At 39.3% G+C, this 16,450-nt stretch overlaps 1 protein-coding gene across 3 annotated transcripts in view; it reads right to left on the reverse strand.

Moving 5' to 3' along the window:
* trrap (transformation/transcription domain-associated protein) overlaps positions 1 to 16,450 on the reverse strand; it is a 217,868-nt gene that overhangs the window by 36,244 nt on the left and 165,174 nt on the right. For all 3 annotated transcript variants that reach the window (XM_057825941.1, XM_057825940.1, XM_057825939.1), the window contains 3 exons: positions 14,699 to 14,860; positions 6,301 to 6,391; positions 2,590 to 2,795 (listed from right to left, as the gene is read on the reverse strand). In XM_057825941.1, the coding sequence (XP_057681924.1) occupies positions 2,590 to 2,795; positions 6,301 to 6,391; positions 14,699 to 14,860 (459 nt within the window). The remainder of the gene's footprint in view (positions 1 to 2,589; positions 2,796 to 6,300; positions 6,392 to 14,698; positions 14,861 to 16,450) is intronic.

The raw sequence follows: 16,450 nt of genomic DNA on the forward strand, positions 1-16,450 counted from the left end.
ACAATATGGCGATACAACAGTTATCGATACATGTGTCGGGAAATCATTCTACAATATACAACACACTGATTTTTGGTCATTTCCTGTTGATTTTGAGACATTTCCGGGTTATTTCCTGATGATTTCAGGGCATTTATGGATCACTGCTTGCTGATTTTGGGTTACTGAACAGGAAGTGACCCAGGAATGTACCACAATCAATATTAAGCGACTAAAAATCAACAGGAAGTGAACTATTAATGCCCTAAAACGAACATGAAGTGACCTATAAATGCCCCCAAAACCGGGATGACAGGCTGTAAATGTTCTGTTTCAGTGTCATAGATGTTCAAAATGAATTGGACTTCTATTACAGTCAATGGCAGCCAATAAGCTAACAGACACTATTCTAGTGGAAGATTTTGGTCGCAACCTGTTGGTTCCGTTTATTTTTCGAACAGTGACACCTTTAGAGAACAATGTAACAATTCTTGGCAGGAGTTTATCGATAAGATCTTATAAGTATCACAATATATAACTATTTTGATATACAGTGATGGCCAAAAGTATTGGCACCCCTGCAATTCTGTCAGATAACGCTCAATTTCTCCCAGAAAATGATTGCAATTATAAATGCTTTTGTAGTAATATCTTCATTTATTTAGCTTGCAATGAAAAAACACTAAAGAGAATGGATAAAAAAGTAATAAATCGTTATCATTTTACAAAAAAAAACTCCAAAAATGGGCTGGACAAAAGTATTGGCACCCTTGGAAAAATCATGTGATGCTTCTCCAATTTGTGTAATTAACAGTACTTGTTACTTACCTGTGGCACACAACAGGTGGTGGCAATAACAATCACACGTGCAGACAGTTAAAATGGATTAAAGTTGACTCAACCTCTGTCCTGTGTCCTTGTGTGTACAGCATTGAGCATGGAGAAAAGAAAGAAGACCAAAGAACTGTCTGAGGACGTGAGAAGCAAAATTGTGAGGAAGCATGGGCGTCTCACGGCTGCAAGTCTGAATGTTCCGGGGTCTACTGTGCGCAATGTCATCAATGTGGACGGAAAAGAAAAATTGACGAGAGAGTTCAGCAAAATATTGTCAGATGGTGGATAAAGAACCTTGACTAACTTCCAAAGAAGTTCAAGCTCTCCTGCAGTCCGAGGGTACAAGAGTTTCAATCCGTACCATACGTCGGTGTCTGAATGAAAAGTGGTATGGAAGGATACCCAGGAAGACGTCACTTCTGACCCACAGACATTAAAAAGCCAGGCTGGAGTTTGCCAAAACTTACCTGAAAAAGCCAAAAATGTTGTTCTCTGTTCTGTGGTCAGATGAGACAAAAGTAGAAGTTTTTGGGAAAAGGCATTAACATTGAGTTTACAGGTAAAAAACGAGGCCTTAAAAAAAAAAAAAAAAAAAAAAAAAACGGTCCCCACAGTCAAAAATGGCCGAGGTTCCCTGATGTTTTGGGGTTGATTTACTGCCTCTGGCACTGGACTGCTTGACCGTGTGCATGGCATTATGAAGTCTGAAAACTACCAACAAATTTGCAGCATAATGTAGGGCCCAATGTGAGAAAGCTGGGTCTCCCTCAGAGGTCATGGGTCTTCCAGCAGGACAATGACCCAAAACACACTTCAAAAGCACTAGAAAATGGTTTGACAGAAAGCAATGGAGACTTCTATAGTGCTCAGCAATGAGTCCAGACCTGAATCCCATAGAACACCTGTGGAGAGATTTGAAAATGGCAGTTTGGAGAAGGCACCCTTCAAATCTCAGAGACCTGGAGTATTTGGCCAAATAAGAATGGACTCAAATTTCAGCAGAGTATTGTAAGAAAGTCATTAATGGATACCGGAAGCGGCTGTTCGCAGTTATTTTCTCTAAAGGTAGTGCTACCAAGTATTACACTGAGGGTTCCAATACTTTTGTCCGGCCCATTTTTGGAGTTTGTGTAAAATGTTAATGATTGAATTTTTTTTCCAATTGTCTTTTTTCATTGCATGCAAAATCAATGAAGACATTACTACCAAAGCATTTGTAATTGCAATCATTTTCTGGGAGAAATTGAGCGTTATCTGACTGAATTGCAGGGGTGCCAATACTTCTGGCTATCAGTGTAACACAGACACTTTTCTAAAATTTTGATAGCAACCTGTTGGTTCCTTTTATTTTTGAACCATGACTTTTTTTTTTTTTTTAAAACAACGTAACGATTCTTGTCAGGAGCTTATCAAAAAACTCTTAGGATACCAAGTGTCATGATTTATCACCATTTTGATATATTGTCACACCCCTAATCATGAGATTGTTGGTTCAATCCTGGCTGCGGTCTCCCTGTGTGGAGTTTGTGGTCTCCTCCTACATCCCAAAAACATGTATGGTCGGCTAATTGAACACTCGAAGTTGTCCATAGGTTTGAGTGTGTGTGTGGATGTTTGTCGGGTTGGCAACCAGAGAGTACCCTGTCTCCTGCCCATTGTTAAATGGGACTGGCTCCAGCACCCCTGTGACCCTCGTGAGGATAAGCGGTTCATTAGATGGATGAATGAAGGAATGATTTTCTCACAAGTAATTTTAACCAGCACTTCATTTCTCACCTCCTCATGCCAGTTTTCCCTGAACCACACCATCTGGTCAACGATTCCCTCCAGGGAGGAAAGAAGGGTGGGATGTAACTCGCGTTGCATGTGCATTATTCGGCTGCAGCGCCACATTGGGGCTGTGGCCCTAATGGGCCCTGGGTCAGACGCCCCCGAGTGCGACTGGGACCCAACTGAAGCAGGCTGTTGTTGTCCGGATGCATCTAAAGATAAGGTATTTACAGGTAAGACATTAAATAATTCCAGAACATTCACAGATAAAGTACTAAGTCAAGGCACTATGAAAGAGCTCATATCTCAAAAGGTACAAAAGTAGCACTCTACAGTAATGCCGCAACGATTAATCTATTAACTCAAGTAACTGGATTAGAAAAGAAAGAAGTTACAATTCAAATGTTGCTGCTTTGAGGATTCGTTTTATTAGAGGGGTGTTGTAATGGTTAGTTTTGAAAGCGTTTGCATTTACCGTATTTTTCACACTATAAGGCACACCTAAAAGCCTCCAATTTTCTCAAAAACTGAGAATACGCCTTATAATCCGATGTGCCTTATATATGGATTAATAGTGGTTAATCATGACATGAGTCTCTCTTAAGCGCAGCTCCATTTAGTGGATGCATAATGCAACCCCAACTACTACTACTAGTACTGCGCCTTATTATGCGGTGCACCCTATATATGAAAACAGCTTTAAAACAGGCCATTAATTGAAGGTTCGCCTTCTACTCTGATGTGCCAAATAGTGCGTACCGTAGAAGTACGGTAGTTTTATTGATTTGGGTGGATACTAGAGGTGTTCCAAAGAATTGATTATTACATTCATCGTGTTTCGACACGTGACGATTCGATTACGATTCATAAAGGCTCAAAAACGATGATTTTCCCTCAAAACTTTTTGACAGCCGCTCGTGGCAAAACGAAATTCAAGACATGTCTGCCACCCAGACACCTTTAACTGATAAACGCACGTTATAATGGATGCTGCCTGTAACTGAATGACAGATTTATTCTTTTTCAAAAGACTAGAAAATAAATTTGTGTATGAGACAGGCAGGGACAGAAGCGCGAGCCGGCGCGCTTCTGTATTTTTTAGAGAGAGAGGGGAAGAGGGATAGTTCGTTTCTCCTCGTCTTTCAGATGTCAAGTTGTAGTTTCAAGTCATGTAGATTGAAAAATGTCCTGAGTGTGTTGCTAAGACCCGTGCCCGTCTACAAGAGGTGAGTAGGCAAGCCCTCTTGTACTGTTTAGCCTTTATTGTTGTTGTTGTTGAGGTGCTAATAGTTAGCGCCGAGCGCTAATCTAATTAGCAAACGTGTATTTCATTTGCAGAACGTGTAAAACCATGATTAAGTACAGCGTTAACACTACAAACATGCGAAATACTACAGAAATCTGTGAAAACAAAGTATATTGGTTAAAAGAAGGCTTATTTCTAAAGACACTTTGTTTCCAGAAAATGTGGAATTCATTCCACCTGTGGAAATTTTATTTATTTATTTATTTATTATTTATTTATTTTTATTGTCTTGTTGAGTGAAATAAGTCCTGCCTTTAAAATGGTTAATGTTTTTGCACTTTCTTGTAAAACTAAATAAATAAATAAATAAGCAGCTTAAGGGCAGATTTTTGTTGTATGGGCATGTTTCCTGTTGAATCATTAGGATATTTTAAATAAATAATGGACAAAAATTTGTTTGTGTACTATATCAATTAGTAATGTACGATGCATCGATAATCGTGATAACCGTGATCATCGTTCAAGAATCGAATTGTAGCCCCCCGAATCGTAATCGAATCGAATCGTGGGGTGCCTAAGATGGCACACCCCTAGTGGATACACTGCCCTCTACTGGTAACAGTGAATATGACATAACTCATTTAACATGGCTGAATCCAGCTTCTCTCTTAAAACCAAGATAATCCCTTGGTAGTGGCCAATAAACTAAGTTTTTGTCTGAGCTAAGATGTTTTTTTAAGCATTTCAATTTAGTTTTCAAGCGAATTTAGCAGTTTTTTGGGGAATATGTGTTTGGACGATTTGAAAAAGTTAGCATTTCATAGCATTTAAACTTTTGCTATGCAAGCTCGCCAATTGTTCTTTTGTTGTACTTAGGTCCTTATTTAATTTTGTTATATCATTTGAGGCTAAGATCAGGTATTTTAACCCTTCAACACAGAACGGCGAGATATTTATGCATATCATCTTTGAAGCCTCTTCACGTTGTAATTTCGTCACCCCCATGCCGCTGGTTGGTCTCATTTGAAAGTGAGGAAGTTGAGGTCCAAGCCCCTTTTTACTTGAAGTCAATTAACCAAGTACAACGGGAGATGTCATTTGAGTTTTATATTTTTGTTTCTTTCATGAATAAACATTAAAATGCTGCATGGACCATGTGTTTCTGCCATTATTTCCTTTTACAAAACCGAAAGCACCATGAAAAACTACATATACCAGGAGCCACTGCGAGGTCACAAAGGATGGACGTACTGTGAACATTTTTGATAAATTGCCAAGCGAGGTGCCACCTCAGGAGAGGGAGGCAAGGTAGCGAGCAAAGGCCGGGTGGATTCAGCGAGCGACTTTGAAATGTGCGGAATGAATCGAAAACTAAATCTAGCACAAGCTGATGCATTATTTCATCAACTCAAAGAAGAAGATGAGCCAGATTTGTCGTTGTTTTCTTTGTATAACAACATTATCAAGCTTCAAAACGGTTCGTTGAGCATGTTTGGTTGTCAATGGGACATCAGTATTACAAATTTTGACCTAAAATTTGGGATTTTTGTTGTTGTCGTTTTGGGTCCAAAATGTTGATCATAATTGGTCAGTGAAGAAAACAACAGTTTGGACATGAAGGTTATGGTGTCCTGATAAAATAGACCCAACCAGACCAATGTGAACCATTTTTTCTTTAAAATATAAAGGCAACATTAAAGGCATGCAAATTCGGACAAAATAGGCTCAGCTGTTAAAGGGTTAATTTGGTTTTAAATGCATTAATTGCTCTTGTGAAATGAAAGTGCAATTCTTCATAATTTGAAGACACAGTCGGGAATCTTATTTATTTAATGCAAAATGTAATGCTAAAATTTATTCTGCAACACATTAAATGTCCGTAATCCGATTACTTGATTATTCAAATTAACTAATCAATATATTAATCGATTACTTAAATAATCGATAGCTGCATCCCTATTCTAGAGTCCTGTAAATTATGAAAACAAAAACATACAGCAATCTTATTAAATTGAAGGGAACAAATAATCTATGCACAGCGATTTCACGCTTGAATACATTATGTACACTTTTGTGTGTGTGCATTGGCTATGACGGAATAGTACAACAAACACATGCAGCTATACAAGAAAGAGGTAAAAAGTCCTCAGTAATATTAGTAGCTAATCATTTTGAAAAAAATCCTTTAAATATTTTAGACCAAAGGGAGTTCTCAAAACTAGCTTGCTTTGTAGTTGTTTTGGATGCTCGTTGTTCATTTTGAACTTGTTATACTGAATGTCTACATGTGCAGACACAACAATACAAATCAAATAAGAGTTAGATTAAAAAAAAAAAAAAAAAGTTGACCCACAGCTCGTATCTTGAAAAAGTTTTAGGTCATTGGTAAGATGATCCACCGCTCCATGCATACACAATCAAAAAGCAATTCTTCAATGTGAAATCAGCACACAAAAAAAGTGAATTCTTACCACTTTTGTAGCGTTCCCTTTGCTCGATTTTAAGCGTCAGGTAAAGGGTACGAATGGGGAAGTAGACAGCCTGCGGGTAAACTCGTCCCACCTGGCGGATAAAAAGAGGGTCATACATTAAATTTCAAAGATTCAACCCCTCAGGACAGCAAAGGAATAGGGGGAAAGCAGACAGAGATGGAATGGGTGAGGTGGTGGTGGTGGGGATAATGGAGGGAGAGATACTCCTTGTGTGTGTGTGTGTGTCAAGAGATATGACACTGATGCAGCTGGCAACCTCTGCTGTAAGAGTACGAGTGTTTGAAGCTGCGCGTCATGGGAGCTGGATGCAAAATTGAATGTGAGTGATGATGAAATTGACCTTTTCAAGAAAAGTCACTGACAAGTAAGTAACAGCATTGAGGAAGCTAAATATTTGAACTGCGGATTGTTTTTACGAATGGAATGAATTAGTCAATCACTGAACATTGCGACTTTCGTCGTATCACCGTATCATCAGATCATCGTTATCGTGATCAGGGAACACGTTACGAGTGACTTAACCTGACACTGCTACGATGTAGGCTAACTACACATAAATGTCACACATTGTGAACATGTGACGGAAACTATTGCGCATTTTTGTCTGGTTCTCGTCTCATCAGACGAAAACTGCCATTCGTCTCGTTATGTTTCAGTCTCCCAAAACACGTTTGACGACTCGTCACCGTCATGAAAAAAATAGTGTTGACAAAATATTTTCGTTGTCGTCATCGTTGCGGAAAACAACACTGCCCAAATTGGGGACGCTAAATATTTAAATTTAGGATTCTTTTTACGAATGGAATGAATTAGCCAACCACTGAACAAGACATGAATATGTTTCTAAATTTCCAATACTTTATTCCGATTCATCAGGGAGCCAGGATGTCATGAGAGATCTGATGAAGGTGAGCGTTCCGGCCAAAACTTTCAGCAAGATAAGAGAACATCAACATTACTCGAAAGGAAATTACTTTTGCAAACTAATGAAAATCTGAAACCTGGCATATGATATAGAACCAACCCTATAGAGCCATTGTTACTTTTTGTTATAATGCTAAACATTCGGTTCGCTCTTCCTTCTTCATCTATTCCTCAATGGCGAACAAAGAGGAGTGGAGGAGAAGCTGTACTTCACTACTAAAAGAGTAGCCTTTTGTGCAAAAAGCCTTGAAAACACTCCACCACTGTGTATCTGACCTCACTGTCCAAATTTCATAAAATGAAATGAATGAAAGAACTATTAGGACAGAAATACCAAAGAGCGATGACTGAGCAGAATGACAGGAAGAGTAAGATCAAGGTGGCATCTAAGAGCAGCATTAAAGATGAAAAAGAAAGGAAGAAAGCCAGAGGAAGGGACGAGAGCTCAGCACGCTAATGGCAAGTTAAGACTTATATTATTTGGGCGAAGCCGATGAGGGCTGAGAGGAAAAGGGTGAGCGGTTGACAAGAAGGGAGAATGGGGTTGCAGGAGAGGGGCTGCTGATATTGTCTGTTAACTTCCGATTTATCTCGTCACCTACCCTCAGGCCTTCTTTGCCTCACCTTCATCAATTTTTCAACGTACGTTTTTTTAAACATCCCGCCGCCAAGGAAAAATTCTAAATAATTCAGGGAAGTGGCAGAGATAAAGCCTGCCGTGCATTAAATTTGGATTCTCCCTTTACATAAAAAGATATGAAGTGAACACTGTTAACCTTTTACTCATTAGTCATTACAGAGTGGTCGCACAGACCAACTACAGACATTACCCATGCTTCTCTACAAAACTGCTCTAGTTCAGTCAGATTCCTGGGATGTCTGGCATGAATAGCTCTCTTTAGGTCATGCCACAGCATCTCAATGGGGTTCAAGTCTGGACTTTGACATGGCCACTCCAGAACGCGTATTTTGTTCTTCTGAAACCATTCTGAAGTTGATTTACTTCTATGTTTTGGATCATTGTCTTGTTGCAGCATCCATCCTGTTTTTAGCTTTAACTGTCTGACAGACGGCCTCAGGTTTTTCTGCAAAACACCCTGATAACTTTTAAATTAATTCTTCCATTAATGATTGCAAGTTGTCCAGGCCCCGAGGCAGCAAAACAGCCCTAAATCATGATGCTCCCGCCACCATGCTTCACGGTGGGGATGAGGTGTTGATGTTGGTGAGCTGTTCCATTTTTCTTCCACACATGACGTTGTGTATTACTCCCAAACAAATCAACTTTGGTTTCATCATTCCACAAAATATTTTGCCAAAACCTCTGTGGAGTGTCCAAGTGCCTTCTTGCAAACATTAAACGAGCAGCAATCTTTTTTTTTTTTTTTTTAAGACAGCAGTGGCTTCTTCCATGGAGTCCTCCCATGAACACCATTCTTGGCCATTATTTTACATCTAGTTGATGTGTGGACAGCGATATTGGACTGTGCCAGTAAGTTTCTGTAAGTCTTTAGCAGACACTGTAGGGTTCTTTTTTTACCTCTCTGAGTATTCTGCGCTGAACTCTTGCCGTCATCTTTGGTGGACGGCCCTCATTGGGAGAGAAGCAACAGTCCCAAACTATCTCCATTTTTAGACTACCTCTCTGACTGTGGATTGATGAACATCCAGACTTTTAGAGATGGTTTTGTATCCTTTCCCAGCTTTATACATACCAACAATCCTTGATCGCAGGTCTTCAGACAGCTCTTTTGACCGAGCCATGATGCACATCAGACAATGCTTCTCATCAAGACAATTCTTACCAGGTTTGTGTGTTTTATAGTGGTCAGGGCAGCTTTAAACCATTCATCAGTGATTGGGCACACAGCTGACTTATATTGTTAGGTAAAAATTGGTTTCAATTGCTCTTTAAGTCTCTTTAGGCAGAGGGTTGACTTCCTTATTTTTCCCCCTTCTGTCATTGTTTGCATGCTATCCTCATTAAAATATGAATCCTGATAAATGTTTGGGTGGTTTTGTTTAAAACAGACACCGTTTTTACATCCGTGTGATTTTGACAAAGATCAGATCACATTTGATGTGAGGAATTCCAAAAGGTTCAGATACTTTTTAACACCACTGTACAACTCATCCTTAAGCTTAAATCTTCTAAACAATATCCTTCATCTGTCAAGAAGATGGATGTTTGGTGTTGCTTTCTAGTCTTTGAAGATCACCCTCTTCAAATTGCTCAGAAAAAATACTCCATCCATTAAGCAACGCAAATTAGTCCTTGCATTAATTACGTGCTCTGTTCCTGCCGTGAGGATGCGTACTGTATTAACTTTATAATGATTTCATGTGCAAATAATTCAAAATCCAATTCGCCGGGGTCTAGTGAAAGCCAATAAATGGGTGTCAAAGTGGAAGTTGGGTGGGTCTGAATGCTTAATTTGGTAAAAAGCTAGAGAGATCACTTCAGCGTGAATGCAATTTAATTCATCACGATTCGAAAGCCTATGAAAATTGCTGCAGACACAGAAGCCAGATGTGCCGACTGAATGGATGTGATCAAGAACACAAAATATTTCATCAGTGGAAGTGGCCAACATTCAGAGATGAGAGAGAGGCAGGGATAGAAAGTATGTTTATCATCTAAGACAGTGGTTCCCAACCTTTTTTGCGCCACGGATGTGGGCCTTTTTTTTCACGGACAGGCGATGTGTGGCAGAAAAATACAGTACCGTAATTTTCGCACTATAAGGCGCACCTGACTATAAGTGGTGGTGTTATACATGTATAGTGCACCTACAAGTCTAAATGGTAAATGGTGTTATACTTATATAGTCCTTTTCCACCTTTCAAGGCGCTCAAAGCGCTTTACGCTACATCGCCATCTACCTTCTGGTGACGCAGCACCAGGAGCAATGTGGGGTTCAGTATCTTGCTCAAGGATACTTAGGCGAGTTCATCAGGGCAGAGAATTGAACCCACAACCTCTGGGTTCGGGGACAACTACTCTACCACTGAGCCATGCCTATCCCCTATACTACTAAGCCTATACTAATACTATAAGCCGCACCCTTCAAATTTGGCACTAAAACGGCATTTGTTCATAGATAAGCTGCACTGAACTATAAGCCCCAGCTTTCTTCACTGTATTATGAGATATTTACACCAAAATATATTAACCGGTAAAACTTTATTTGACAGGGGCCTCATACGGCTGTCATAAGACCAAATGAACCACCATTAAGCTTCATTGCTTCAAGAAGCTGGCCATCAATGCTCCCTTAGGGGAGACAGTCAACCTCTGCTACCACCTGCTGTCAACACTGTGGTCGTCCAACATGCCTCCTAGCATGCATTGCAGCGCTACAAATGTAAATAACAATCGAAATTCATGTTCTGTGCTTATTATTTCTTCAGTTACTGTTCTATTTGTTCCATTATTTGCTAGTTATGGAACTTGGGTAACACTTTATTTGACAGTGGCACCATAAGACTGTCATTGGAGAATCATAATTATGATATGACATGGTCATGAGCATTAATGAATGCTTATAACTAGAACTGAAACGAATACTCGAGCAACTTGAGTAACTCGAGTTTAAAAACTGATCCGAGAAATTTTATTCACCTCGAGGAATCGTTTAATTTTGCCAGCTCTAAGCATCACGTTTTGCCCGGACTACTTTTAATGCGGGACAACGCGCTGACGTCACGTGCGTAGAGGAAGAAACAATAAATAAAAAAACAAAAACTTACCGCAGCCGACAGCCGCTACAAAATACGCCGACGTTGCTAAAAACTACGCCCGCAGGATGCTAGTGTGGTAGCAGGTAGTGTCCGATGTGTCTCATAGATATCGCATGCATTCAGGACTAGATGCGAAATGACAGACTCGGCCGCGTCTGGGCAGTGTTAGTAAACAGCCGCCATCTTTAAGCAGTAGACTTCTCATCGCTAATAAATATAATGTTACTGTCACTCGCTCATGTAATGTTAGCCCTTCAGAGAGCTAGGTTTCTATTGATTATGACCACTGTTGATGCGTGGCTAACGTGTCTTACATACAGGCTTTATTTAATCTGTAAAAACACAGCGCTGTAGAGTGATGAGGGTGTAAAATTAAAACATTATAAAGCTAACTGTTAGTTTTAGCTCAGTAGTAATTTCTGAATAAAACACCAAGTAGCACTGGTCCCTAATGTGCTCCAATACAGCAGGTATCATACATTTATTTTGAACACTGCAAAAACTCAATCTTATCAGTACTTACAGTTTGGACTAACTTAAAACTTAACTAGAACTTAAAAATAGCTTGACACATATGGAAATTAAATTGAAACATGTGGGAAAAACGTGATGTGTGTTATCAAGCGTAATTACATTTTTAGGTTAGAAATATGTTTTTTTTATAAGATCTAGAAGTTTTTTGAGTGAAAGCAGTGAATTTTTTTTTCTAGTCACATCTTAAATGCAATTGTTGGCTGTTTTCAATAATGTACATCTAAAATAAAGACATTGATTGACTGAAAATGGTTCAATATTGGATTAAATGTCTTTTTTCTCAAGTATATTTATAATTGCTTTTTACCGAAAAAAAAAAAAAAAAAAAAAAAAAAATGTTTTATCCGATTACTCGATAGAATTTTCAGTCGATTACTTGATTACTAAAATATTCGATAGCTGCAGCCCGACTTATAACGGAGTTATATGGAGTTAGTGATATAATTTGCCGGATGACACTTAATGACATCTGTCACAACCATTCAGTTATGCCCATGATAGTGTCCTAATTATGACAGTCTTCTGACGCCGATGTCAAATAAAGTGTTATTGGAAAAGTAAAAGAAAGTAAAAGAAATCTATAAAATCGCTTCTTGGATACAGCATTACGGTTCGCCACGAGGTGTGATGCTCTCAAGTGCATTCGCTTTGTTGATGTTGGGGCCCTCACTAAATGTTTCTTTCCCTCCTGCTCGAGCTTTTTTTTCTTCAAAAATTCCAAAGGTTTATCCATTATTCCAGGGTGCTTAGACTATGTACGGAAGCAAATTTGAAGGCTTCATTGCCTTCTTTGCTAACTTTTGGCCACATATTATGCAGCGTGGACTTAGCGTAGGCTGCTCTTCTGACTCGTCAGGTGGCCTTTTTCCCATAAAAAGTAGACAAAAGATGGTTGTCTTTCAGTCATCTTCGCTAGCGTGTGAGCTTATTATTTCCGGGAACAAATCTGATGTGCCTACGTCATACTTCATTACTTCATACTTCAGACAAGCGCACATAGATATAAATACATAGATACTAGAGGTGTGCAAAATTTCCGATTCTTAGATTATTCGCGATTCGGCCGTGGAAGATTCGAGAACGATTCACAAACATCCAAATTCCGATTATTGAAATATGCCAAGTAAAGCGGAAGTACAACACACTCAGCGCGCCGCGCGGTCAATGAGCAACGGAGCGAGAGTAGCTAAACATCATGCTTCTCATTACCCGGCCCCTCGGGTAATGCCAATGCTCAACTCACGGCTCTAGCTCAACTCATGCCACGAGATAAAAAAACACAACAACATACCTGAAGCTGCTACAAAAGTACGTCATCCACATAATGTTACGGTAGATATCATTTATATAAGACTAGATGCACTATGGTAGCGGTAGCGTTTGCAGCACATCTACCACAAGCTAGATGCAGACGTAGTAAACGGCCGCCATCTTAAAGCAGTACACTTCTCTGCAAGGCTGTTGTAGCGAACCTTCCAAGCAAACCTAATTAACTTTTTATCTAAAATACTCCTAAATCGGTAAAATATTGACTTGAATCTATCTTTAAAATAGTTTTAAAACTTTCACATGTCGAAAGTTGACAAAAGGGAAATTATGGATTAACGGGAGCAATTTTAACAACTTTAACGGTTGATTCACAACATTAAATTAGTTGAATGTAGTTTAAAGCTGCTGATACAGAATGGGGACTGGAGTTTTTTATTTACTGTTATTTTTGTATATTTGTTTACTGCTCTATGTTAACTTGATACTGAAATAGTAGTTTGGTTTAGCCTGAGAGTATTTTTGAACAATTTTGGAACAAATGTACAAAATATTAAAAAAATAAAATAAAAAAATAAAATAAAATAAAATTGGGGGGGTGCATCAATAATCGTTTTAGAATCGAATCGGACCATCTGAATCGTAATCGTAATCGAATCGTTAGGTGCCCAAAGATTCCCAGCTCTAATAGATACTAGCTTCAATTAAAGAATCTAGTTCCAAATTATAGATGCTAGCTCCAATTGATTTCCATAGCCCCTTTCACACACGTCCCGGCAAATTACCGTGTAAGGTGACCCGGGATTTACTCGCGCCATTGTTTTCACACATGTAGAGATATCCCGGTAATTACGTGGGTTGGAAACCTTCACAGGCTTGTCCCGTGTCGACCACTGGCGCTCTCTGTGCGGGGAGGGTTGCTGGCGCAATTTTATAACCCAGACATTACGTCATTTTTGGTCAGCATCGGCTGTCACAATGTAGGTCAAATTGTGTGTTTTTTTTTAGTTTTTTTTACGGAGCCGTCCCGACTTCATAACTGAAGCTAATTCAAGCTAATCAAGACTATATTCAAGCCCAGGCGATCCAAGAGAAGGGTGCAGAGATACTAACTTGCTGGGTGCCATTCGACACCTCTGCCACCCTTGTTTTGAAATCCCCTACGTTGTGCTGATATTTGAGTGTATTTGTTTTGTTGTCTTATTGGCTCTCTGCCTACCACTTAGGTTAGTATTATTGATCCCCGTCGACCTACTGTCACGGACCCATTGTGTTATTCCCCCTTTTCTGCGATCGCATGTATTTTTTGTATTTAATAAAGTCTTGAACGCATCCCTCCGTTGTTTTCCTCTATCAGATTCAATCTTGTTTCCGCAGTTGCGAACCCTCACATTGCCAACAAAATAAACTACACAAACAAACTTTATTATATCGATTGACTAATCCGAGCAAAAAGTCGTAAGTACAACGTCCGCCATTGCTGAGGTGTGCCGCCCGCAGTACACAGCCAGCAGCAGTCAGCTAAGGTTACTATTTACATTGACTGATGCTGGGCTGCTACTGAGGTGTGTAGACACCCCAGTGATGGCGGTCGACGTCCACATATCTCTAGCCGGACTAGTCAAAAGAGTAGGGAGGCTGATTGGTGTGTCAAGAGGCACAGGCCACAATGCAGGTGACATATAACACGTCTTTGGATAGTTTTTTTTTTTTTTTTTTTTTTTTTTTTAATTTGGAGGGTGTTTAAAGGTATTTAAAGGGTTAATTACGATTTAATTTACGTGTTACATCGCCAGCACAGGAACGGAACTCGTTCGTAAACCGGGGACTACCTGTACTGATTTTACTTTCATTGAGAATGTTTTCAAAAGATTTAAAAAACAAACAAAACAAAAAACGTCAATTTGCACACCTGGCTTATGAGGTTGAGTAGAGGTTTGCCTTCCGAACCAACTAAGCAGGTTAGCAGCTGTGGTATCCACGCCAACCACTGGATGGGCGGGACTCCAATGCAGTACTTGTCCACAGCGTTTGCCAGTGTGTCCTTGTCATCAAAGCTCAGGAGCCACAGTACCTACAAATCGAATGAAGAAAAGATGAAAAGATGAGATAAATGCCAAGATAACCTTACATACAGTACTTAATAAATATTCCTTAGAACACAAAGTATTCATGGTGGTGTCGCGATCATCCGTCAGTTTACTTCATCACTGGCTCTACACAGCAGGGGGCTTGCAGAGTGAAGCAAAGATCCTTCTAGCTGATCGTTACAGACATAAATAATGAAGTAACGTAGGAGGCAATTTCTGCACTGCACATCATTATGGTGACGATATTATTAACCCCCCTCTGCATTTCCGGCCAGGTTATAAATTGCACATAATTGCTGGTAATGACTGGTCAACTGGCTATATCCATCAGTGTGAAACAATGTCAACTCAGCTTGGCAAGACAGTACTGGGGATGAAGGTGCGTATTAGCATGACATGACAAAGCCTTTCAGTTTAAATGCGGTCTGAGTGCTTTCAATCTTAGAGAGTTATAATTACCATAGATAATGTCACTTAATTGTAACATCTGCTTTGCCAGGACTAGACAAATAAGTTTGAAACACCAGTTATTTTTTAACCTATCCTGTTCAGCTGCTAGGATTCTGAGTATCTTTATGGTTGAAACTGTTTTAACATGTCACATGGGAGTTTGCTACCCTCCCATTGTAGTTGTTCATTATGCTTTATTTATTAGGCGAAAGCAGGAAACAGGGTTGTAAAGGGAACAGAACGAAATGAAGCTGACAGAGGAGGAAAAGAACAAACAACAACAAAAAAACACATTGTTAAACGCCTATGCGACCTATGAACATAGTAGTTCTATCGTAGAGTAATTATATTTACCCGTGGACACCGTGTGTGTGTGTGTGAGTGTGCGTGTGTGTGTGTGTGGGGGGGGGGGGGGGGGGGCGCTGGTAACCGAGGAGAAATAGGAAGGGTGGTAAGTCGAAAGGAAACGTGACTAAGCGGGTTGAGGCGTACACAATTTTGACAAGTAGGGCTGTGAAACGATTAAAATTTTTAATCAAGGTAATTACAGCTTAAACATTAATTAATCTTAATCAATCGCAATTCAAACCAACTCTAAAATATGCCATATCTTTTAGTAAATTATTGTTGGAATGGAAAGGTAAGACACAAGACGGATATATACATTCAACATACGGTACATATGTACTGTATTTGTTTATTATAACAATAAATCAACAAGATGGCATTAACATTATTAACATTCTGTTAAAGCGATCCATAGATAGAAAGACTTGTAGTTCTTAAAATGTTAGTACAAGTTATAGAAATGTTATATTATAGCCTTTCTTAATGTTTTCGTTTTAATAAAATTTGTAAGATTTTCAAACAAAAAATAAACTAGTAGCCCGCCACAGGTTGATGTCAATAATTACACAATGCTCATGGGTTGCATCCAAGCGCCAGCAGAGGGCGACAAAACTCCAAAAAATACAAGTAACAAGTGGAGATTACACTGCTGTCATTTTAATCTGTTTGAGCGGGGCATGTGCGTTAATTGCGTCAATTATTTTAACGTGATTAATCAAAAAAATTAATTACCGCCTGTTAACGCGATAATTTTGACAGCCCTAATTATAAGTATC

The sequence above is a fragment of the Corythoichthys intestinalis genome, chromosome 21 (assembly GCF_030265065.1).
Source record: "Corythoichthys intestinalis isolate RoL2023-P3 chromosome 21, ASM3026506v1, whole genome shotgun sequence".
Lineage (NCBI taxonomy): Eukaryota > Metazoa > Chordata > Actinopteri > Syngnathiformes > Syngnathidae > Corythoichthys > Corythoichthys intestinalis.